The 26,907-nt window shown below is 40.1% G+C and overlaps 1 protein-coding gene across 2 annotated transcripts in view; it reads right to left on the bottom strand.

Annotated features, from left to right (window-relative positions):
• Positions 1–26,907, bottom strand: part of LOC140730381 (tRNA (32-2'-O)-methyltransferase regulator THADA-like) — a 403,880-nt gene that overhangs the window by 158,677 nt on the left and 218,296 nt on the right. For both annotated transcript variants that reach the window (XM_073050701.1, XM_073050702.1), the window contains exon 28: positions 19,382–19,550. In XM_073050701.1, coding sequence (XP_072906802.1) covers positions 19,382–19,550 — 169 coding nt within the window. The remainder of the gene's footprint in view (positions 1–19,381; positions 19,551–26,907) is intronic.

Genomic DNA, 26,907 nt, shown 5'->3' with positions numbered 1-26,907 from the left:
AATAGTACAACTTAATGCCTCCCCCCAAATGGAAACGCTGAGACTTTTAAGCCATTACAAACTATGACTTGTAGTATTCTTAATAAGAATAAACACACTTTTACACTAAACCTTCACATTCTTCTTCATGAGGGCAGACGGTAGCCATGACTTTCTTTTCCTTTTCCAAAATATTTTATCTCCCTTCATCATAAGAACCAGAAAATGAGTGAAACACAATCACTATTTCCAAGTCATTTTGTTACACTGTAAGTTCAACTGGTCGTATGGATTAATAGGGCTCATTGGGCTGGAAGGGCCTGTTACTGTGCGCTACTTCTAAATGGAAAAAAAAGTCACTTCCTGTTCTGCGAGACATTGGTAGCCTTATTGAGATTTCTACTTGTGATGTTGCCAGTCCCCGTGCAGACTTCTGGGGCAATGCAGCAGAAGGAAGGTTAGGTTGTCATGGGACACACACATTATTGTGCACTCACAGGGCACACTCTTATTACAATGGACCTACATTTTGTTTCATGGTTCCAAACGGAGATTAACAACATCACACGGACTCCTGAAGTAGAAATCTCACAAGGACCACTGCAGCACTCACAATAGGAAGAGCCCAGTTAAACTTGTGTATGGCTTGATCCCTTCCTCCCACACTGTACACATAAGACTGAATGTATATGGGTTGGGACAAAGGCTAGTATGGTTGCTGTTGACTTCACTTAAACATTCTAATGTAACATTTAGTCATAGGGCCCTACAACACAGAAACAGGCTCTTAGATGGCTAACCCTTTCTGACAATCCAGACAATCTGTTCTAATTGCTTTGGGGTACCATAAAATTTGAATTTTTGAGTATGCTTTCTGTTTTTAGAATCCTGCCTACCTTTCTCCCCTAATTTTAACTTACAAGAAGATGCCCTCTCCAGAAATTGCTCCATAAATTTCTGTAACATATACTAGCAGGAAATGAGCCAGCCTTAACTTCTACCCCACTGTAATAAGTCAATTGAATGGTTACCTTGTAAGATAGACTCTTGACCTCACAATCAACTTCAGTAAGATCTTGTACATTATTGTCTACTGGCACTGCACTTCCTCTGTAGCTGTTGCACTTTATTCTGCATTCTGTTATTGCTTTACTCTGGACTATCTCAATGCCTTGTGTAATGACTTGATCCGTACTCAAGACAAAAAGCTTTTCATTGTTCCTCAGTACAGGTGACAATAATAAACCAATTGTTACTAATGTATGCCACACCAGAACACTGAATTCATCAAGCAACAGCCACGATGTTAATGCATGCTCAGGTTAAATTTGGTTGCCTTTCTCGGTGCCTCCCTTGAATCAGTGCCAATTTCCATCTTACTTGGCAAGCAGCGGATTTCTATATCCATTGAATATTCCCAAGACTAAAGCTACAGGTTGCCCACAGTACCATGTAACTATATCACAAACATAAATAGACATAAAAGTCAAGGCTAATTTTTAAGCTGCCAACTTCTGAAGATTTGTCAAATTGTAAGCTCTGGAGAAACTGAGTTGGCACATATAAAATTATGACCATTAAAAATGACTCGTACTTCAAACCCACGTAAATATTTGAAACTGTGGTATTGTGGTCATTTGTTTGAGAAATTGCAATAAGAATCAAAATAGTCTGCAATATCAAATCAAAATGAAACACAGCCAATGCCAATAAGAAACGCTTGGCAAACCTTCACGTATCTAGATTTAAATGCATCGGGTGGGATAATAACACAATTTATGCAAATATTCACAGTCTTCCATCTTAATAGACTGTATCAATATGAGATTACTCTGACTTTTCACTACTAAGCTTTTTTTTATCAACTTCTATCAGTAATGTTAACAAAAATGCTGATAATTTTCTGCGTGACATTAATAGAAGACAGGTGTGAACTAACTTTGCAATGCATTGTGGAAGAGGTAACCATAGGAGTGCATGCCAGCAAAATCAGAGAAAAATATGGTCAGCATCTCCAGCAAGTTCTTCGCAGAAGCCACAGAGGAAATGTTTTCTGATACAAAAATAATTTACTTTTGACCACTCACTGGTCTGGTTTCTTTGGGAAATGACCTCCATGTGGACAGCTGTCAGAAGCACCACCATTCAAGAAGGAAGTTGTTTATCTTCAAGACATTCCGATTTCCACAAAAAGGCTATGTCAATAGTTTCTGTTGCATCAGTATTTGCTTGGGCACAATATTCTCTTCCTTCCCAGTGTCCCTGGGAAATGTAAAACGAGGACAGTCTGTTCCCAATCTTTTTGTCAAATGAACTGTAAATACACCAGCTGTGTGGATGCAAACTTCTTCAGACTTTTGCTCTCCCATCCTCTAAAATTCTTCACCATTAAGAAATTCCTAATTCTTTTCCCTTGCAACTTCTCAATTTCACATTTTCTACTGAGCATGAAATGCAAACGGCAAATGTTTACAGATTCTGTGATGACCAGCCTGGCTATCAATCATAAGCATTATCACAGATGTTCATAATGGATGCCTGATAGGATTTGAAGTTTGCAGATTTCACTTAACAAGAACCAACTTGGGAATTGGTTATTAATTCAAAGCCTGGGCTTTGCTACAGTGAGAATGTTGTTTTGAAGGTAAAGTGAAACTCCTTGTAAATTACTTCCCCACACAACCAAACCTTACAAAAGAATGTAGAGAAATTCAAATGGCTCATTGTTTCCATTTTACTGATTTTGATAATCTTCGATTTGCTAGATTTTTCACATATCTCTTTCCATTTTCGTCAAGCTTCAGCCTGATTTACTTTACTTTCTCAGTTGCGATTTTACTGTTTATGGATGTAAAACTGAAATATGAATTTCTAAAGGCAGTGTGATATATTAAAGGTGCAACATCAGGCAGAAATCTACACCCATCTTCAACTTATTCTAGTGCTTAGGATTTCACTCACTCAACAGCCCACGTACAATACGCAAAAGGTCCCTGCTGGCACTGCAGCAGCAGAACGGTATACAGTGTAGTACAGTGCTTTTATTCCTGGATAATTACTGATTATATTGTTAGACCAATAATCCAGAGTTCTGAGAACAGTGAAAGTGAGAGTGAAAGTGAAAATACTGAGAGGTGAAATATGAATTCTCTGAAGAAGAAGGAAATTGAGAAACTGGCAACAGTAGTCATGATTTTGAAGCTCTTAGCCTGTAATTTGAAAAAAAAACCAAATAGTGTCTTGAAGTCATTGAGGAAGGAAACCTTCTATTCCTATTCAGTCTGGCTAGATGTAAATCCTGCCTCAAACCAATTTTTTAACCAAACTATGATCTACTATATATGCAACTGTTAGTGTGTTTCTCGACATTCTCTATACTGTACCTTATTTGGCTTTAGCCAACTACCGTAGGCAAGATCTAACTCTCTTCAGTCTTGTAGTTAATTTTATAATAGTTAAAACATTATCTGTTTACGAACAGAGTGCCCATTTTATATTATTCAACAGCTCATACCGTCCTATACCTTAATTGGTATATTTACATGAAAGTAACAAAAATATCACAGGACTGTGGCAGTAAACAATATTATGTCTACATTGCAATTGTGACTGTAACAACTTGGTTGTCTTACTCTCTGCTGTTCCTCTCTATGTAATCTAAATTTAATCCTTCAAGCAAAATTCAGTGTAAAAGCAACTATTGACTCAATCAACTAAATGATTGTGTCATTAATCTGAAAAAAATTTTCACCCAATTTATGCTTGGAAATGTGTTGTCCAGAGTATATGTTGTACAGTAAAATGTCAATGCATCGGCTCCGATCACGATTTTTCTTTCCTTTTGAAAGGTCTGATTATAAAATCTTAAAGGCTTATGATGCAGCAAATTCAGAGATGGTGTTCAGTGGCAGCTGTCATTCACCTCTATAAATGGTCAATCTAGTGTCATCAGATCTTTAAGTTCAGCCAGAATGTGGCACATCAACTTCTGATATTTCACCAAACCAGGTAGTGTTTCTTCCCTGAACAGAGTGCTGCACAGATGAATGAATGATTCCCAAGTCCGGCATCACCCATGTTTTCCCTGGATCTGAAGCCATCTCATTTACCAGGAAAACGGCACTGCAGAGTTAAGCATGCATGAGAAAAGCTACTGAAACTTCGACCATTTCTCCCTCTCCTCTGCCTTGCATGGGATATGGAGACAGAAAGTCAATATATTTTCAGAAATTGCTTGGAAATACTTAGCTGGTCAGGCAGTGGCTGGTTTATACTTGAATCTCTTTTTTTCACCTAAGTTACTGAAGGTCGGTTTCTGAGAGGCAAGTATTCGGTACAAGGTTTACCGGGTATTTTCCAAAGTACTACTTTTCACCTTTAATAATTAACACAATGTTAATATAATGATAAAGGAATTTGTGGGGCATGTAACCAATTGTAGATTTCACAAAATAATAATAATTTGGCAGGCGGTTGGGAACTGAAAGTGAAGTAGATACACAAGTAGTGTACTGTATAGTGAGACTAGGAGGAAGGACAGGCAGGTTATAGGGCAAAATTGTAGTCAGTGAGATGAGCTGAAGTGTAACATAGAGGCAAAATCAAAAAGGGTGACAAATACAGGACTGCAGGTGTTATATTTGAATGCACGCAGTATTAGGAATAAGGTAGATGATCTTGTAGCGCAGTTAGTGATTGGCAGGTTTGACGTTGTGGGCATCACTGAGTCACGGCTGAAAGAAGACCAACCATAGTTGGGAGCTTAACATCCAAGGATACCCCCTGTATTGAAAGGACAGTCAGGTAGGCAGAGGGGGTGGGGTGACTCTGATGGAAAAACATGAAATCAAATCCTGAGAACAAGGTGGCATCGGATTGGAAGAAGTAGAATCCTTGTGGAGTAGAGTTAAGAAACTGCAAGGGTAAAAACATCGTGATAGGAGTTGTATAACAGGCCTCCAAATAGTAGACAGGATGTGAGATACAAATTACAACGGGTAATAGAAAGGGCATGTAAAATGGGCAATGTTACAATAGTGATGGGGATTTCAATATGGAGGTAGATTGGGAAAATCTGGTTGGTGCTGATTTTGGATCCCAAGAGATAGAAACTGAAGAATGCCTATAAGGTGACTTTTTAAGAGTAGCTTGTGGTTGATCTCACTAAGGGATCAGCTGTTCTACATTGGGTGTTGTGTAATGAACTGGCTATGGTTAGGGAACTTGAGGTAAAGGACCCCTTGGAGACAGTGATCAAAATATGATAAAACTCACCCTGCAATTTGAGACTGAGAAGTTAAAGTCCATTATATCAGTATTACAGTGCAGTAAAGGGATCTACTGAGACATGAGAAAGGAGCTGGCCAAAATATATTGGAAGGGGACACTGCAGGGATGACAGCAGGGCAGCAGCAATGGCTGGGGATTCTGGGGGCAATTCAGGATAGATACAGCCCAAAGATGAAGAAGTATTGTAAAGGGAGGCTGAAGCAACCGTGGTGGAGAATGGAAGCTAAAGACACCATAAAAGGAAAAGAGAGGGTATATAATATAGCAAAGATTAGTGAGAAGTTGGAGGATTGGGAAGCTTATAAAACCAAAAGAAGGCAACTAAAATAGCCAAAAGGAGAGAAAAGGTTAAATATAATGGTAAGCTAACCAGTAATAATAAAGAGGAAACAAAAAGTTTTTCAGATACATAAAGTATAAAAGAGGGGTGAGGATAGATAACGGACTGCTGGAAAAGTAGTAAAGGGGACAGGGGAATAGCTGATAAACTGAGTAAGTATTTTGCATCAGTCTTCACTGTGGAAGACACTAGCAGTTTGCCAGAAATTCAAGAGCGTCAGGTGGCAGAAGTGAGTGTATTATTATTATTATTGCTATTATTAAGGAGAAGGCGCTTGGGAAGCTGAAAGTAATGAAGGTCACTAAGATCAGATGGACTACAGCCCAAGGTTCTGAAAGACATATCTGAAAAGATTATGGAGGCATTAGTAAAGATCTTTCAAGGATCATTAAGTTCTGGAATGGTGCCGGAGGACTGGAAAATTGCACATGTCGCTCTACTCTTTAAGTTCAAGAGTGTCAGGGATCAGAAGTGTGTGAAATTGCCATTCCTACCTTCCTAGGAAGAAGGTTCTTGGGAAACTGAATGGTCTGAAGGTACAGTATATTAAATAAGTCACCTGGATCAGATGGTGTACACGCCAGGGTTCTGAAAGAGGTGGCTGAAGAGATCGTGGAGGCATTAGTAATGATCTTACAACAATCACTAGATTCTGGAGTGGGTTTGGAAGGCTGGAAAATTACCATTGTCATTCCACTCTTCAAGAAGAGAGACAGCCAGAAGAAAGGAAATAATAGGTCAGTTAATCTCAGCTCAGAGGTTGAGATGATGCTGTCGTCCTCTATTAAGGATGAGGTTTGGGCTACTTGGAGGCATATGATATAATAGGCATGGTTTCCTTAAGAGGAAATCTTGTCCGCCAAATCTGTTGGAATTCTTTGAGGAAATAGCAGGCATGATAGACAAAGGAGAGTCAGTGGATGTTGTCCGCTTGGATTTTCAGAAGGCATTTGATAAGGTGCCACACATGAGGCTGCTTAACAAGATAAATTCCTTTGGCTTTACAGTAAAGATATTGGCATGGATAGAGGAATGGCTGACAGGCAGGAGGCAACAAGTGGGAAGAAAAGGGGCCTTTTCTGTTTGGGTACCAGTGACTAGTGGTGGTCCTCAGAGAATTAGTATTGGGACCGCCACTTGTCACATTGTTTGTCAATGATTTGGATAATGGAATTGAAGGCTTTGTGACAAAGTTTGTGGATGACACGAAGATAGGTCGACGGGTAGGTAGTGCTGAGGGAGCAATGTGATTGCAGCAGGACCTAGACAAGTGCAGGGAGAATGGACAAAAAAGTGGCAGATGGACTAACATGTAGGGAAGTGTATGATCATGTACTTTAGTAGAAGGATTAAAAGTGTAGACCTTTTTAAAATGGTGCAAAGCGACTTTGGAATCCTTTTGTAGGATTCCATAAAAATTAACTTGAAGGTTTGGTTGATAGTAAGGAAGGCAAGTGCAATGTTGGCATTCATTTCGAGAGTATAAAAGCAAGGATGAGTCATTGTCAATAAGCCATTGCTCAGACCACAGTTGGAGTCCTGTGAGCAGGTTTGAACCCCTTATCTCAGAAAGGATGTGCAGCTGAGGTTCTTGAGAATGATTCCAGGAATGAAAGGATTAATGTATGAGCAGCATTTGATGGCTCTGGGCCTGAGCTCACTGGAGTTTAGAAGAACGAGGGGGAATCTCATTGAGATCTATTAAATATTGAAAGGCCGTGGTAGATTGGAAGTGGAGAGGATGTTTCCTAGAGTGGGTGGGTCTAGGATCAGCCTCAGAACAGAAGCATGTCCATTTAGAACAGAGGTAAGGAGGAATTTCTTCACAGACTGTGGTGAATCTGTGGAATTCATTGTCACAGATAGCTGAGGAAACCAAGTCAATGAGTTTATTAAGTTGAAAGGTTCTTGTGTAGGGAGGGCATTGAAGGTTACAGAGAGAAGGCAGAAGAAAGGGGCTGAGAGGGATAATAAATCAGTCATGTCGGATTGGTGGAGCAGACTCGATGGGCCGCATTCTGCTCTTATGTCTTATGGTCTATTAATCTGAAACATGTTTGTCGTCTCTGTAGTGAGGGCAGCTAGATTTTAATTCAACTTAATTACTCTGATACTATTTTGATTCTTATCTCTGACTTTTTATTTTGGACGTTAAGCTCCCCCAATTTTAGCATTTTCACTTAAGTATTAAGTCATCATATTTAATATTATTATAGTTAAGCCAAAATGCAAAGGTTAAACAAAAGTTTAAAAAAATCAAAGCTCAGTAGAACATTAATTTTTCATTCATTGATTGACCCTAGCTTCCAGCAATAAAGTTGTCACTGGAAAATAACAGAGGCAAAGTAGGTAAAAAACATGCGCAATCCTACTACAGTTTTCTTGTTAGTTAAGAAGTAAGTTTACAAATGTTAGTACAAAAAGCTAGTACAGGTCAAGTAAAGAGAAAGCTGTGGAAAGAAAGGACCAAAGGGCATAGTCAAAAAGAAAAGTATTGATGACCTCTGGAAAGTGGATAGGAAGTGCCTAAGTTGAGAGAATTTGGTCTGAAGATTGTTTTGCTCAGAATATGCAGGATTAAATCTGGAATTTACTCCAGTCAAGTGTGAGGTATTGCATTTTGGGAGTTCAAAGGTAAAGGGCCAATAATTAATGGACCCTAAGCAGTGTTAATGTATAGAGGTATCTCCAAGCTCCCAAAAAGCCCGTCGTTCCCAGAAAGTGTCTGTGCACATTGGTAAGGTGATAAAAGATAATCAGGGCACAAGGTTCAAGAGTCAAGAAGTTACAATGCAGCTTTATATAACATTATGAAGAGGGTGCAGAAGAGATTTTCCAGGATGCTGTCTGGATTAGAGGGCATATCCTTGTGTTTCTTTTTCCTGGAGCAACAGTGGGTAAGGGAAGACCAGATATAAGTTTATAAGAAGATGAGAGGCATAGCTAGACAGCCAGTATTTTTTTTCCAGAACTGCAATGCCTAATACTAGGGGGAAAATAGTTAAGGGGATAAATTCAGAGAAATGCAGGTCAAGCAGTTGTTTACGAGAATGATGGATGCCCGGAGTTGGTAGTGGAGGTGTTGAACAGGCTCTCGGGCATATGAAAATGCAGAGAATGGAGGGATATTGACTGTGTAGGGAGAAGGGATTAGATAGTTACATATTTTATTACTAGGTTTAGTAGTTTGGTATCCAATTGTGGGCTGAATGGCCTGTGGCTGTACCGTGCTGTTCTGAGTTCTATGTTCTATGTTCTTTGTAGCTTTTACAATTTTTAATTCTGTATTGTATTGTTCTATCTTGTTCAACTTCAATGCACTGTGTAATGATTTGATCTGTATGAACAGAATGCAAGACAAACTTTTTCACTGCATTTTGGTATGTGTAACAATAACAAAACAAATACCAATATTAATATCAATGCAATGTGGCACACTTGTACTGCTTTCTAGTGTTAGAATGGTAAAAATCTTCAAATCATCATTAAAAATATTGTTCAATTTTTCAGTTTCCCTGGATCTTCACAGGAAACCCAAATGCTCTTTAGCAATGTTACACAACTGCAACCTGAGAATCCAGCTCTAAGGAGCAATGGTGAATAACTGGAGCTGCAATTAGAGCAGAGAGGTTTTGTGTTCCCATAGCCAATGATACTGTCCAAGGAACAACAGTTAAGTTTGCCTAGGAGGAAGGTACTTAAGACCTGAAATTCTTTGCTATCTTTGAGCCATCTGGCAAGCCAGCAATGTCAGCAAATCTTCATGCCAAGCTCACCTTATGCTCTGGGTGAAAACACACACACACAATATGAAATAGTTGCCCTCACAATACAGAATTTAGTTGGTTTTCCTAATGCAACAGTGAGCAACACACTGTGACTTGGCAGAGATCAGTAGCGAGTCTGTAATGACCCAGGGGTGGGAAGCTGAGAATAAGAGAAACCTTTACTTGAGTAGAGAGAGCAGTCTGGCCTTGTGTGAGCCTGTTATCGGGAAGGTACAGACAATCTGGTGAAGCACAGTCTGTGCAGACATTGCTCCTCAGTGAAGTACAGCTGACTGTGGCTCCCTGGATAGAAAACAACATAGTGTATGTTCCCTTCTGTCTCCCTCAATTGTGTTGGCTGTTAAATGCAAATGACGCATTCATTGCATACGTGATAATTAAATGAATATCAATTTGAATCTCCTTCCATACACCTCTGGTGTCACTGATGTCTATGCTTCATTTCCATGCCCTCCACCAAAAGGAGGGTTAAGTATTACCGCAGACTCACTAGAAGGAAGTTATAAATCCCGGAATGCAGCTGAAGGTGTAAGGAAGGCCCAGTGATAGGTTTATATGGTAGGTAGAGGAAGAGAAGAAGCTGTAGGTTCTTCTTTGGAATCAGGCCCCTGCAATCTAGAATGACCTCCTTCACAGAGTTCTCTGAAGTTGCTAACTGGGGCATATGTGGGGACCACTTTCAATAGATGGGGCAGGATATGCTTGAGCTTGTTTGTGAGATGGTATACCCATTCCACCAATGACAGTTTGCTCATCCTTCCAGTGAGGTTCAAGATTTCAGCAGAGGTTGCATAAGTTGCATCTTTCCAGTGCCATGAGGTGCCTTCAGTAGGTAGTCGAGCTCTCAGAAGTCGATAGGAGAGCAGTGGACTGCAAATGAAAAAATCCTATAACTCTGCTTGAATCACAAACCCACTGCCTCTTCACCCACATCTGGGAAGTGCAGGACGTGCAAGGGAATCTCAGAAGATGCTGCTGGTGTGATTGCCTTCAAGAGGGAACACAAGTACCACAGAGGGAACTCCTGCTGTCCACTGACGGGAAGTCATCACCATGTTCTCCCTCAGCCTGCCTCCTCCCAATGCTAAAGAACTGCTCCCCAAATGACACTATGGACTCCAGAGAAACAGTGGGCATGATCTGTACAGCGAGTAACACGCAGTGAACTGCATCTTACCTTTTTCAATTTCACTAAAACATCTGATTCCATCGATCAGAAGGCACTGTGGCACATCCTCCTCAAATTTGGCTACCCACATAAATTTGTTTCCACATTACGTGCGTTCTGGGATGGCACATAAGGCATGATACTAACAAGCTGATCTAACATAGAACCATTCTCAGCAGAAACAAAGCAGTGTTATTAACGTGCATCATCAATGAACAGAGAGGACTTCTCATATCACGGGAGGTGATGCTGGAAGCCTGGTCTATTTAACACAACACTTAGTAAACACAGACATCAATAAGGAAATTCACTGCTGCCCTCATTGTGGTGCTACGGTCTGTAGTCAATCTGTGGAAAAGGGTTCTTGAAGTTCAAAGTTCATAGTTAAAAGTAAAATTTATTATCAGAGTGCATATATGTCACCACTTTTAACCCTGATTCTTTGTCCTGCAAATCTATAGAATGGTAACACAGGATCAATGAAAGAGCAAATAGAGCACAGAAGACAACAAGCTGTGCAAATGCAGATACAAATAAACAGCAATTGCGAGAACATAAAATAACAAGACAAAGGGTCCTTAAAGTGAGATCACTGGTTGTGGGAACATCTCAATAGATGAGTGTAGTCATCCTCTTTTGTTCAAGAGCCTGATGGTTAACAGGTAGTAACTGTTCTTGAACCTGATGGTGCGAGTCCTGAGGCACTTATACCTTCTACCTGATGGCAGCAGCGAGAAAAGAGTATGGCCTGGGTGGATGTTCTTCCCTACAACAGTGCTTCATGCAGACGTGCTCAACAGCGGGGAGGGCTTTATCCGTGATGCACTGGTTCAAATCCACTAACTTTGTTGGATTTTCTGTACAAAGGCATTGGTGCTCCCATACCAGGTTATAATGCATAAGAACATAAACAGAAGCAGGAGTAGGCCATTTGGCCCATCAAGCCTGCTCCACCATTCAATAAGATCATGGCTGATCTGGCCATGGACTCATCTCCACCTACTTGCCTTTTCCCCATTATCTTTCATTCCATAATGCAGCCAGTCAATATGCTTTCCACCACACATCTCGAAGTTTGTCAAGGTTTTTGATGTCATGCAGAATCTCCACGGACTCCTAAAGAAGTAGAGGCACTGTGATGCTTTCTTTGCAATTACTTTTATAGGATGGGTCCAGGACAAGTCCTCTGAGATAGCAACACCCAGGAATTTAAAGTTACCAATCCTCTCCACCTATGATACTGGCTCATGGACCTCTGGTTTCCCTCTCCTGAAGTCTAGAATCAGTTCCTTGGTTTTACTGACATTAAGTGAGAGGCTGTTGTTATGACACCACTCAGCCAAATTTTCAATCTCCCTCCTGTATGCCCGCAAAAGTCAACAGCAAACATAAATAAGGTGTTGGAAATGCAGGTGGCCACACAGTTACTGCTGTAAAGTGAGTAGAGTAGAGAACTAAGCATACATCTCTGTGCTGCTCCTGTGATGATGCAGATTGTGGAGGAGATCTTCTTGCCAATCGGAACTAATCGGGGTCTGCAAGTGAGGAAGTCCAGGATCCAACTGAACAAAGGATTGAATATCACAGCCTAACATCTCACCATCTACCGGGCAGCAGTGATCTTGTTCTTACTGGGATGAAAACCAAAAATTTTTAGAATAGAAGTCCTCCTTGGCCTTGCCCAAACCTTTAAGATATGAGATGTTTGCACTAATATGCTCAGAGTGAGCCGAAGTGACATGGGGTGTTCACTGATTCAGCAGGCTGTGTTGCTGAAATGCTAGACTAGCTTACTATTATGTTCATTCTGTGAAGATGGAGGGTCCTGCGTGGCAGTGAACACGTTTGTTTGTATGTGACTGACCCTTCCAACAGCAAGGGAAGCTTTCATAAAAGATGCTGTACAAGTAAACAAGAAAGAGCAGAATCTAAGCCAAAAATTTTTAATGCAAGCAAAAGTCCTGTTAGGAAGTTCGGGTCTAATCAAAAAATTGGCTCAATTTTTCTCCAGGTTAAATCTATTTTTATCTGAACACCACTTTTTTTCAATATATGCAAGCACATCTAGGCCATGGTCTTTCAGATAAAAGCATGTTTTGCACAGTCTTGTAGTCTGTTAACACACAAAAGAGCTAATTGAATAAGGCATTGCTGGGCTGTCGGTGCCCATGAAAGTGTGCGCCAATAACAGTGGGTGCCTTCAGGAGAGGAGCAGGGAAAAAATGAGCCTGAGAAATAAACCTACACATTATATCAACCATCCATTATCCTCCATATAATTAACATCTTTGCTGCATTATTCTCTGTATAATTACATCCGAAAAGGCTAAAAAAATTTGAACCTTTAATTTAGAAACATATGCTTCAAGGAACACTGCAAACTAAAAATCGAAATTAGGTTAATTACTGCTGCATAATTTATACTTAAAATCTACCCCATGAAGTCTATTGGGCACCACGGTATCATAGTGGTAGGCGCGATGTTATTACAGTTCAGAGTGTGTGAGTTCATGTACGACCTCCCCTTGAAATGTGAGGGATTTCTTTCGGTCCTCTAGTTTTCTCCCACAGGTCAAAGACATACTGGGTAAGTTAACTGGTCATTGTCAATTGTTTTACAACTGTTCGGGTTAATTCAGAGGGCTGCTGGGTAGTACGGCTTGAAGGGCTGGAAAGGCCTATTCTGTGCTGTACTTTTAAATAAATACTAAAGAGAAAAAACATTCTCAATGAACACTTTTCAAATAGTAAATAATGTGCTGCCAATGACAACAACACCAATTCACTTATAAAATTCAAAACATACAGTGAAAACGGGTCTTTGAGAAAGACTGAATCAAACCAGGTCACAGACTTTCATCGCAAAATCTAGTCTGTGCTCCATTGAGAAACATTGTATAGTCTGGAAAAACCTCTTATGTCAATACCAATTATTAAAACACAATTGCAAATGTCACTCTAAAAGTAGCTTGGGGTTTTTAGTCCTTATGGCCAAAGCTTTAATTTATTGCAACATTAATATTGATATCCTCAAATACTATTAAATAAACTCAGAATAGATGCCAAGAGATGGATTTTAGAGGGACAATGCCATTGATAGTGAAAGAAGATTTTATGTACTTTATGATATAAGCAATGCTAGCTTGTTTACTTTCAATGCCTGTCCTTAGTTGCTGGGGACATTGAGTATTTTCCTTGAATGTGACTTTTCTTCATGATAATGATTTTCCAACAATGACATAGAGCAGAAAATTCCTCCCTGGCAATGAAACAAGAATACCATGCGTGTTCAGAATCTGATAAATATCCAACTATTCAAATATTAACACAGCTCGCCTCTTTGTTACTATCTTCAGTTATCTATATATGGATTTTTTTTAAAAACAGAAGAACCACAAATTGACTGCTACTCTCATTAGAAATGATAACGAGCATATTAGTCCACAAGGGACTGGATCCAACAGCATAGCATTGAAAATTAAATCGTTTGTTGACCGAGGTTGGAGTCACCAGCAAGAATGGGCACTCAAGCAAATTAAAGTCACCAGCCAAGGAACCCGCAGGCATCGGGTCAATGTTCTATCCCTACTTAAACAATGGTGGGGGATTGCATTGCAGACAGTAAGGACCTGCAAAGAGGATTTAATATTATGTTGAATCCATTTCATGAAGAAAAAAGTTCAAAGTAAGTTTATTATCAAAGTACGTACACATGTCAGCATATACAACCATGAGATTCATTTTCTTCTGGGCATACTCAATAAATTCATATTAGAATAATAATCACAATTGAATCAATGAAAGATTACACCAACTTGGGTGTTCAACCAGTGTGCAAAAGTGAACAAACTGTGCAGATACAAAAAGAAATAAATAATAATATTAAATAATTACGCAATAAATATCAAGGACATGAGATGAACAGCCTTTGAAAGAGTCCAAAGGCTGTGCAAACATTTCAGTGACGGCTCAAGTGAAATTGAATGTAGTTAGCCCTTTGTGTCCAAGAGCTTGATGGTTGAGGGGTAATAACTGTTCCTGAACCTGGTGATGTGAGTCCTAAGGCTCCTGTACCTTCTTCCTGAATGGCAGCAGTGAGAGAAAGCATGACATGGGCGGTGGAAGTCCCTGTCGATGGGTGCTGCTTTCCTGCGACAATGCTTCGTGTAGATGTGCTCAATGCTGGGCTGGGCTTTACCCGTGATGGACTGCTTTTTGTAGGACTTTCCATACAAGGAGATGGATGTTTCCATACCAGACTATGATGCAGCCACTCTGTGACATACAGATGCTTGCCAAAGTTTTAGATGTCATGCTGAATCTTCACAAATTCCTGTGGAAGTAGAGGTGCTCTCTGAAATGATAACACAGGAATTTAAAGATGCTGACCCTCTCCGCCTCCGATCCTCTGAAGAGGACTGGCTCATGGACCTCTGGTTTCCTCCTCCTTAAGTCAATAATCTAATGGTTTCACAGTTCCAATGCAGTGCTTTTCTGAAATTATTGGCTATTTCTTAAGCAATGCATGTTAAATACTTTTGGAGTTAAAAGATCCCTCCAGCCAAGAATAAAGACACGCCCTACCTCCATTTAACAGACATTTATAGTCACACTTAGTACAAATTGTAAAAACATGTCTCACTTGCTTTTCTAATAGAGGGAAAATAAAGGGCATACTTAATTATATTCTTTAAATGTGGTTGATTCCTGACGGTTCTCAGTACACACCCATTTCTTGACATAGCTGCCGAGATCAGAAGGGATTGCCGTATGTACAGAGAGCATACTGCAACTCCAGGACCATTCACTGGAAATTAAACCAAAGCTCCTCTACTGGGTAAGCTGAAGATCACATGAAATTACATGAGAAGCTGGAAAGTTTTCTAGTGTTCCAGAGCTTATTCATCTCTCAAACTTCAACAAGCTAATTAAACAACAATTTACCTAATTGCTGCAGGATTAATGGCTGCCGTGTACACAGTTAATGGCAGGACCCAAAAGAGCGCCGATGTACAGAGGGTCTCGGGATACAGGCCCTGAGCTCCCTGAAAGGTGCACATGAAGGCATGCTTGGCTTTCTTCATCACAGCACTGAGTTCAAGAGTCAAGACGTTGTCTTGCAACTTTATAACTGCATTCTGTTATGGTCACCCCCTTACTGGTAGGATGTGGAGGCTTTGCAAAGCGTGGAGAAGAGGTTTACCCAGTAGGCTGTCTGGATAAAGAGTATGATGAGAAATTGGAGAAACTTGCATTGTTTTATTTGAAGTGGTGGAAACTGAGGGGAGACCTAATAGAGGCTTAAAGGAATATCAGAGGCATGGATATAGTAGATAGCCAGTATCATTTACCCAGGGTTGAAATGTCTAATACTACAGGATATGTATTTAAGGAGAGGTATTACATTCAAAGGAGATGTATAGGACTAGTTTTGTTTTTGCACTCAGTAACTAGAAGATTCCCAAATGCACTGCTTGGGTAGTAGCAGAGACAAGTACAATAGAGACATTTAAAAGGCCTTTAGATGGGCACATGCATATGTAGAAAGTAGAGAGATATCAACTTGTGTAGTTTAGTTCAGTGCTTAAATACCAGTTTAGTGAGTTTGATGTAACACCATCAGCCGAAAGGCTTGTTCCTCTGGTACAGTGCTTTATGTTGTATTTATGCTCTAAATCAATTTGAAGTAATCTAGCTGGTAATAGGTTTTCAAGTAACTCTATTGATAAGAAGTTTCATTCACATTCGTGCAATCCATTTGAAAATTTATGGCACCAGTCAGGATGGCAGAACTGTCAGCTGTGCCTAATTTTAACAAAAGACAAAATAACTGCTGGCATGCGTGAGCCGATGTCAACGAAAAATTTCATTTTTAGGACAGAATGAACTGAGAAGAACATGGCTCTGCTTTTAATAGCATGACTCCATTTTCACCACATCTCTACAACACTTAACAAGAACACCTTCATTTACGCTGCGCTTCCCAATGAAATGTAATTCAAGATTAAGCAATCACATTCTGGATTGGCTCCAGTTCCATCCTCTGAATTAAGGTCCAAAGGCAGATGGCTGAACAGTGAGAGAAATACATTTGGTGAGCAAATTGGTGAAGTTGATGTAGGTGGTGGAAGGAACATTGGTGAGTAAACAAATAGCCCCTGCCTGCCCTTATACTCTTTTCCAGTTCTATCATTTCCTGGGATGTCAGCTCCCGTCCATTTCTGGTCGCGGATCATCCAAAAACTAAACTGCTCCATCAACGTGACCAATACTTCAATTGCCAAAACCTAAGCTCTAGAATTCCCTTCACAGACCTCTCCACTTTTTCTATGCGTCTCATGACACTCACTCAAGCTTATCTCTTTAATCTAGATTTGGTCATCTGCCTTAACATTGAAAGTAGCTTGGTCAAATTTTGTTTGATGATGACCCCGTGACATACCCTTGGGGAGTTTTATAACAGTAAAGTTCTATATTAATACAAACAGCTGGTATTTACAAAAGTACAGCAGAATCTTTTTTTTCTGGTCTAACATTTAGACCAGAAATGTTAGACCATTCTAACATTCTTCCTCAGGGAAGGAAGAACAGTGAGGAATCCCTTATGCACAAGGTGGTGGGTAGAGCTGATTTGAAAACTAGACTGTGATATTACAAGGTGACCACGGGGTAACTGGTCACCAGTAATGGGGCAAAAGGTGATGCAATTAGAAACGGTGAAGTGGAAACACATCTACAAAGAAAGCTTGTGAGAAACAACCTGACTGACACAAACCAGATTGCTTTTCCGAGATCTCAGCTGACACAATGCAAGGCTCCTCCTACCCAATACATCTTACAAAATTTTTGAACCAGAATTGGGACACCATATGTTAAATGCTTTAAGGTCACCAGGTGAAAATCTTAAGCTAGCAAAGGTAGAAAACGATGATACACATTTTTAAGGTGACCTTGTAAAGAAATCCCCATTACATAATTCACAAATCATTGTGTCATAGATACATAGAGTACTGCAGCAAAGAAGCAGACCTGTTGGCTCATCTAGTTCATACCAACCTGAACATCTGACTAGTTCCATCTACCTGCACCCAGACCTGATCTCTTCAAACCTCTTCTATCTATGAGCCTATCCAAGTATCTCTTAAATGTTACAATTGAACCTATATCTACCACTTCTGTTGGCAACTCATTCCACACTCTCACCACATTCTGAGTGAAGTTTTCTATTTTACCTTTCACCCTAAACCTTTGACCTCTAGTTTTAGGTCTCAGCCAATCTCAGGGGAAATAGGCTGCTTGCATTCACCTTATCAACAAACCTCATAATTTTGTACAACTTTAATAGATCTCCCTTCATTCTCCTATGCTCCAGGGAATAAAGACCGATTCAACCATACCCTATAACTCAGCTCCTCAAGTCTTTGTAAATTTTCTCTTCACTATTTTAATCTTATTGATATCTTTGTGTAGACAGGTGACCGGAACTGCTCAGTTCAGCCTCACCAACATCAGCACAACATGCCAACTCCTGTACTCAGTGTCCCGATTTATAAAGCCCAATGTGCCAAAAGCTCTCTTTATAACTCTATCTACCTGTGATGCCACTTTGGAGGAATTATGGACCTGTATTCACCAGTTTTAAAACATTTAAAATATCTGAGATACAGAATAAAAATTTGCTCAGGAAATTTATGTTGAACAGGTAAATAAATAAACACATATTTTAAAAAAATTACACTTTTTGACACGTGCAGTCGATGTGGCTTTGCGTTACAGAAAATCGTAATATGAATGGTTTTTTAGGAACGCAACACTCTGTGATGCAAGGGTCATCTGCAGTATAATTGTGGTTTGAAATGAAGGGAAGGTGGGCAGGTTTTATGATGTACACTGCAACATGTTCTAACATAATTTCAGAATGTATGAATAGATTTGCAGTTAAACCTTGAAAGAGCCTGTTCTGGTATCTTTGGCTCCCCACCCAACCCTACATCACTTCAATAATATTAAAAATTAGAATTTCCCAAAATGAATATATGTACAGTTATCAGAGTGCACATATTGGTTATCAGCAACTGGACTTCCAAAGGATTTTCTTTTTATGAATAAGTGAATACATTTCCAATAACAGATGTTTTAAATAGCTTTTGTAACTTGAGGGTTAATTATGACACAGCCAGTTCTCCAACAAGATGAAGGTGAGCATTCACCCCTGAACGTTAGACTGAAATACATATGATTTACTTCATCCATGCTGCTGTTGGAGCTCTGGCAGTACATTTATCTTTTGGAGAAGTTCTCTGAAAAAACCCATTTCTCACTCTAACCCCGCCTCTTCTTTCTTTGCGATAAAGCAGACAGCTCAACAGCTGTTATATATAGCACTACACTCACTTTTACTAAGCAATACTAAAAGCAGGAGAAAATATGACACATGATTTTGACTAAAAAATGAAGTTCCCCGTGACTCTTTTTGGAAAAGGACTGTTATCAAAGAGATTTTTAATCCCGTGGGGAGTATTGGAAATAAAATTATATGAGAAACCATTGATTCCAATTTAAAATCCCTTTTAAATCACAGGATGGCAAACTGGCCATTACCAGCCCAAACAAAGCACTGTCTTTATACACAATGCACATAACTTTCAGGTAAGCTCAGTCATATCCAATTTTACACATTTCTAAAATTTTTGATTGTCTCTGTGACTTGATTTACATTAAAGCATGTAAAACATGCACCGTGGTCCATCTCATCAGACAACCTGCTGATGGTCATCAAACCAGCCCCGCTCTCTCACATTTACTGTTTGCTCTTACCTGAAGCAGTGTCCCGTGGATCTGGTTCTGTCGTATACATGGATCTGTGGGAGCAGGTAAGGTTTCCATCAAGGACTGTGCCATTGGAAGAATTCGATCCACTGCCACGAAGGGAACGAGGGCGAGAGCAGCCATCTCACGGGATCGAAGTACAGGCGAGTGACCACATCTGCAAGAAAAAGACAATCTTACAGACCTGTTGTGAAACATGGACATTGTGTCTCATCTTGCACCAAGTATGAATGTTTCTTAGCACAACTGGGATGATTGGGGTACAAATACTTTTGAATGCCAGAACCTCGTAAATTTTCACGGAGCTTGTTCATCGATTATGATTTCCAGCAGCACTTGTTTCATCATGTGTCCCTGTGAGTAGCCTGTAGATCAGAGGATCCCCTGATACACAGCTGCCCATATTGAACCATGACAAGGATCCTGGCATCCTTCTACAGACCTACTTTATAAATTTACGGTCAGGCAGTTCAGCCTCAACACAACCATCTCAAGTGCGACATGAATTGGGAGCATCTCTCCAATCATGCAGGAAATGTCATGTGGGGAAGGCCCCTCCCTCCGCCTGGTTTTGTTTGCCAGGTTCTGGTGATGAGGCATTTTGGCAAAGGATTTTGACAGTTGGCTTCAGAAACCGTCCCACAGAACCAATCACGTTCTTCTCCATGCTGACCACTGCCTGCTGGTCTTGTGGTCAAAGGTGCTTCTCTGAAGGAAATTCTCTATGAATATCGGGCTGTGTGGCAAAATGCAGCTGCATGGATTTCCCAGGAAAAGACCCGGCTCATTGGTCAGAACACCAGCACTTGGTACGAGAGCAACATTGGGTTTACATTTCTCTCAGTTCTATATTGCAACCCATTGGATGTGCTCTACCATGACCCACAGATGAAGCAGAAGTTGACTGCCAAAGTAGAGCACTGGGGTATGGGCCACACCTAACCACATACACAACACCAAATGCACTTCACACCCGATAACCAAGTTCTTGCCTATGATCGAGAAGAACCATCACTCTCAAATTCCTGATTTTTATTGATTGCTCAATATGACACCCACAATGGGACAAGGTTTCAACTGTGACCATCAACCGGACTCCAGGTTAAAGACTCTTTGAGCAAAATTCCCATAACAAACTCTTCCTGAAGGATGCATCCTTATGGCAGAGCACAAATACAGGGAGGAGGCTGGAAAGATGTGTTGTCCCGTAATACAAAGAAGCATTTTTTTCCCACTGGTGACAGTAACCATTAGTAGTTTTAGTCATGAACACATTTGACAGAAATAAACTGGCTGTTTATTTGACCAAAATGTGTGATGCCAACATTACTGCATTGCTGTTTCGCGATCAAAAGAAAAAAGTTGGAAATGATTAGTAGTCCATTTAGTATCTTAGCAGAATGAAACATTAGTAACATTTTGGAATGCCTGAACCAACTTCTGTTTCATCTCTGGATCACGGTGGAGCCTATCCGACAGGTTGCAATATCCAAACTCTCCATGGAGATTTGTCAGTACCTCATCAGGCTGTGCACAGAACCAAAGTACGCACACACCAAGTGTTGAGTTTCTACTGCCCCTGGTGTTCTGTCCAATGAGCCGGGTCTAGTTTCTGGAAAATCCATGCAGCTGCATTTTGCCACACAGCCCGTCGTTCATAGAGAACTTCCTTCAGAGAAGCACCTCGGACCACAAGTCCAGCAGGCAGTGGTCAGCATGGAATGTCCTGCAAACTCTTCTGGAGGAAGGCAACAGATGAGGTAGATCCCTCCACAAGTGCTGCTGGGGCTGCTGAGTATTTCCAGCATTCTTTGTTTTTAATTTCAGCTTTTGAACATCTGCAGTTTTTCTTTTGCTTTCCAATTATTGCTTTGCAAACACTTTCAGGGGAATTTGAGCCAGTTCCAATTTACACACTAAATTCAATGATTTGTTTCCTGACAGTCTAGATGACTCATCTGGTACTTTATGAAAAAGACAAACATATGGTTTCAGATTTTGTATTAGGGAAGAGGTGAGACGCAGAAAGTGCTGAAAGGGATATCTGGAAAAGTCAAATAGACAGGACTCAAAATAATAATCTTATTTTAGAGAGGGGGAACAAAAAGAAACAACCATAAACATTCTCATTCTAGCACCATCAACCACATACCGGTACTTGCCAGTTCCTGAAATGCAATCTAGATTGAGAGGAGGTGTCGAGATACAATGCAAGAGGCAATATGCTCTGGGACAAGTGCTTTAATGCAAAGTAACAATGATGTCTAATATACAGTGCATTCTGGTTAATTAGGACACGCCAGGACCAGTACATTTTGGTTCAATTTATCGGCTGCCCCAATTAGCTGAAGCTTCATGGAAATAGTTAAAAAGGTATAAAAAAGCTAAACTGAGTAACAAATACTGAACAAATGAGAACACTACAAATACTACTGCAGTATGATAAAACTGTCATAGTTCCAAGGAGGAATTTATCCACATCATGTTCTTTTGACTGTGAAGAAACAAAATCAGTGCAGACATCAGGTGCAGAATTGACCGACTTCATACAACGCTGTCAGCAATTGCATCCTCCAAATCTTCATTCTCTTTGTAACATTCCAGATGTAACATTCAAAGTTGAAACCTTCAAATGCTTTGTAGTTTCTAACTTGAAGTAGTGAAATCGTTTCATTTTCACTCCCAGACATTTCTGGCATCTCCAAGCCTGAATGTTTGAAACTGCAGTGAGCAAAACTTCTCTGAATTACCTACTGCTCATTTCCCGTCAACTAAACAGTGACAAAAATTGCTACTTTTGGAATACCAATGCACACAATTGGCACTATTTAATCTATTGGCTCGCAGTGTTGTGTCTAATGGTATGTGAGTGCATGCAACTAACGCTAGTTGTAGCAGTCTCCTGCCCAACTAAATGGCATAGTGCCCCAAATAAATGAAAGGAATCCCAGCTATTTTCTCAATAAATTTTTGTTCTTTAAGAGTTTCCCCAAATAGGCGCCTGCCCTGATTAACCGATGGCTCAATTAACTAGAATTCATTGTAACCCATCACACTGTGGTCAGTGAACGCCCAAGGATGAAAACTGTTCCATTGGGTGGCAAAACATTGTACACTTGAAGATCAAAATTTCACTCAAAAACACCAGTTGGAATCTATTCTACAGATCATTACAGAGACCCAAATTGTAACAAATTATCCACTCAATTTCACCTTTGTTGATTCAGTTTTGCGAGACTGCTAAAGGTTATTTACAACACAGTGACATGCAGTTTGCTGGATGAATAAACAAGCGATGCAGTTCACGAAGAGTTAATCCCATAATCACAACCACTGCGATATTTTCCATTTAGTTAGCACTTTTATCTCCACATTGCTACACCTTAGTTACATTAGCTATATTAACAAGTTCTGCAGAGTTGGGAACAAAATTAAAAGGCAGCAGCATGTTCAGGAATGACCAGATATGCTCCGTGACCTTTACTGGTGCACAGTTTCCCAAAGGGTCAGGGATAAATAATGGAAAATGGGAACATAGCCAAGTGATCTTGATCCAGAAACACTCCGTAGGAGGGCACTTTTCAAAGTGCACACGTCATTACTTCTTACTGTAATGTAGAACACACTAGTGGATGTAAGATATATGTATCACTGGCAGATGCTTGACCAGATGACAAATGTATTGCAGGCAGCCCAATGTTCCTTCTAATTTTTTTTACAGCTGTGTGGCACTTCAAACGTTTTTTTTGTAATATGCATACAAGGAATATTTAGAATGATAATTGAAAAAAATCTAATAATTTTGATTTTATTTATTAATTGAAGGGTATAATGAAATGCAGTACAAGGAAAATCTTCCACATTTATTTTTCTAGCTGCATCCAATTCCAGCTGCACAGCAATAAAGGTTTGTGCACGGGGGAGCATTTCAGATACTGCGTGGCCATGCACCCATGCTATTTAGAGGGAACAGTGAATCTTTTCAGTTTCTCACCACTACTACTTGTCTGTCTTCTATCCGTACCACCTCTATTTCACCATTAAACATAACAGTAAGTAATATAACTTGGATCAGTTTAAACGGCAATAGCAAAGCCAATTAGATGGCAGACAAAGGAAGGATATCCTAGGGATGCAAATATTGTATACCAGTATCATTCAGGAAAAAGATCCATGATCCTTTGCTCCCTTTGCCACCGCAAACCCAGTAGCATGGTGGACTCCTAACTACCCACTAAAACGGCCAACAATTCAGAAGCTGTTACGGATGGACAACAAATTTTGGTCATGCCAGTTAAATCATAAGACTTAGGAGCAGAATTAGGCCATTCAGCCCATTAAGTCTGCTCTGCCATTCCATCATGGCTGATCCCGGATCCCACTCAATCCCATACACCTGCCTTCTCACCATATCCTTTGATGCCCTGACCAATCAGGAAATGATCGACTTTTGCCTTAAATATATGCACGGATGGCCTCCACCGCAGAGTGTAGCAGAGCATTCCACAGATTCACTACTCTCTGGCTAAAAAAATTCCTCCTTACCTCTGTTCTCAAAGGTCACCACTCAATTTTGAGGTTGCGCCCTCTAGTTCTGGGTACCTCCATATAGGAAACATCCTCTCCACACCCACCCTATCTAGTCATTTTAACATTTAGATTTCAATGAGATTCCTACATATTCTTCGAAATTACAGTGAGTACAGGCCCAAAACTGCCAAACACTCCTCATATGTTAACCCCTTCATTCCCAGAATCATCCTTGTGAGCCTTCTCTGGAAGCTCTCCAATGACAACACATCCTTTCTGAGATATGGGGCCCAAAACTGTTGACAATACTCCAGTTACAGCCTGGCTAGTGTCTTATAAAGCCTCAGCATTATCTCCTTGCTTTTACATTCTATTCCCCCTGAAATAAATGCCAACATTGCATTTGTCTTCTTTACCACAGACGCAACCTGTAAATTAATCTTTTGGGACTCCTAAGTCCCTCAGCATCTCCATGTTTGAACCTTCTCCACACTTAGATAATAGACCACACTATCATTCCTTTTACCAAAATGCATTATCATACATTCCCAACATTGTCTCCATCTGCCACTTTTTTTCCCATTCTTCCAATTTGTCTAAGTCCTGCTGCAATCTCATTGCTTCCTCTACCTATCCCTCACCTTATCATCCACAAACGTTGCCACAAAGCCATCAGTTCCATTATCTAAATCATGGACAAACCAATGTGAAAAATAGCGGACCCAATACTGACCCCTGACGAACAACACAAGTAACTGGCAGCCAACCAGAAAGGGCCCTCTTTGTTCCCACTCACTGCCTCCTGCCTGTCAGTCATTCCACTATCCACGCTAGTATCTTTTCTGTAACGCTACAGGATTTTATCTTATAAGCATCCTCGTGTGGCACCTTATCAAATGCCAGCTGAAAATCCAAGTAAATGACATCCACTGCCTCTCCTTTGTCCACCCAGCTTGTTACTTCCTCAAAGAACTCTTAACAGATTTGTCAGGCAATATTTCCGTTGACAGAAACCATGCTGACTTTGACTTATTTTATCATTATTCTCCAAGTACCCCAAAATCTCATCCTTAATAATAGACTCCAACACTTTCTCAACCACTGAGGTTAGGCTAACTGGCCTATAATTTCCTTTCTTTTCCCTTCCTCCCTTCTTAAAGAGTGGAGTGACATTTACAATCTTCCAGTCCTCCGGGACCATGCCAGAATCAAGTGATTCTTGAAAGATCAAGAGCAATGCATCTGTTGTCTCTTCAGCGACCTCTCTCAGGACTCTGGGATGTAGTCCATCTGGCCCAAGTAACTTATCCACCTTAACACCTTTGAGTCTGCCTAGCACTTTTTCCTTTGTAATAGCAATGGCACTCACTCCTGCTCCCTGACACTCACAACCTCTGGCACACTGCTAGTGTCTTTCACAGTGAAGACAGATGAAAAGTACCCATTAAGTTCAACTGCCATTTCTTTGTCCCCCAATACTACCTCACTAGCATCAGTTTCTGGTGGTCCAATATCAACTCTCACCTCCATTTTACTCTTTATATAACTGAAAAAAAACTTTTAGTATCCTGTTTTCCTGTAGTATCCTGCTCTATCATTGGTTAGTCTGCACTTATATTTCATCTTTTCCCTTCTTATAGCTTTTTTAGTTGCCCTCTGTTGGACTTTAAAAGCTTCCTAATCATCCAACTTCCCACTCACTTTTGCTACCTTATATGCCCTTTCCTTGGCTTTTATGCAGTCCTTAACTTCCCTCGTCAGCCACGGTTGCCTACCCCTGCCATTTCAGAACTTCTTCTTCTTTGGGACATATCTATCCTGTGCCTTGTGAATTATTCTCAGAAGCTTCAGCCACTTCTGCTCTGCTGCCATTCCCGTCAGAATGAATAAGCAGACAATGCTCTTTCAGTATGCATCAATCGCTGTAACTATAATAACTAAATACTGTTTATAACCATTATGTATATAGTTGATTGTTAATACTGCAATATCTTTACAACACTGGTGTTTCATTCCTTTCCATCTATACATAGAAATACAGTATATATGAACTACAAAAAGGAAACAGACTATTTGGCTCCAGACACTATAAATATTTGCCCTCCACAAAGGAAAACAACCTCAAACAAATTCATACACCCTGCTCTCATTTCACATCATTTCTTTTTCTTCAGTCTATTGATTTAATTTTAGATACTGACAACTTCTGCATTAACAACTAGCCATGGAGGCAAATTCAGCATATTCACAACTCTGTGTATACTTGCTCTCTGATGTAACTTTCTTACATTTAATGTTTTATAAGACTTTCACAGTTAACACTCTTCCAATGTAGCTCAAGAACGAGTACACAAAATTTAAAGGAAAAAACATATTTAATTGAAGATTGGTAATCATAGAATTCAGTCTTGGTGTGAATAGCCAAAGGAGATAGTGTTGATGCATTTTTACAGCGAGGCTGCATGAACATACAAAAAAGGACAGAAGGCTACGGTGGCAGATTTAGCTCAAGAAACAGGAGCACTGAACTGGTTGAGCTAAATGGGCTGTTTCTATGCCATAAGCACATAACGTACAACAAAAAATCTGTAGTGAAAAAAATTATATTCCAAGTCTTTTGTGTTGCCTCATTCTAGGCAACATTCTAATGAATCCATGGTGTGGCACTGGTAAATGATCAATACACTTCCTATTGCATGCAGCCTAATAAGGTGCTCTAATGCTCTTGGTTAGCTTTCAACATTTCTGTCCATGCTTCGTATAAAATAACTCCAAAACTTGTATCAAGCCAGATACTGCTATTAATGTTGTCAATCGTTTGTCTCAAATTGCTGTTCTGTTTGTGATCTGTGCGATTTGGTACTATTAGCTATATGCTACTTTCCCAGTTACTGATAGTTAATGAACAAATATTTTCTCAGAACATCATTCCCTTGGAAACTATAACTCACTTTCAACCACTCAAAAAGTGTCGTCTAATCCCA

Source organism: Hemitrygon akajei, chromosome 7 (assembly GCF_048418815.1).
Source record: "Hemitrygon akajei chromosome 7, sHemAka1.3, whole genome shotgun sequence".
Classification (NCBI taxonomy): domain Eukaryota; kingdom Metazoa; phylum Chordata; class Chondrichthyes; order Myliobatiformes; family Dasyatidae; genus Hemitrygon; species Hemitrygon akajei.
Note: the sequence above shows the minus strand (reverse complement) of the source record. Positions and strands in the feature narration are given on the sequence as shown.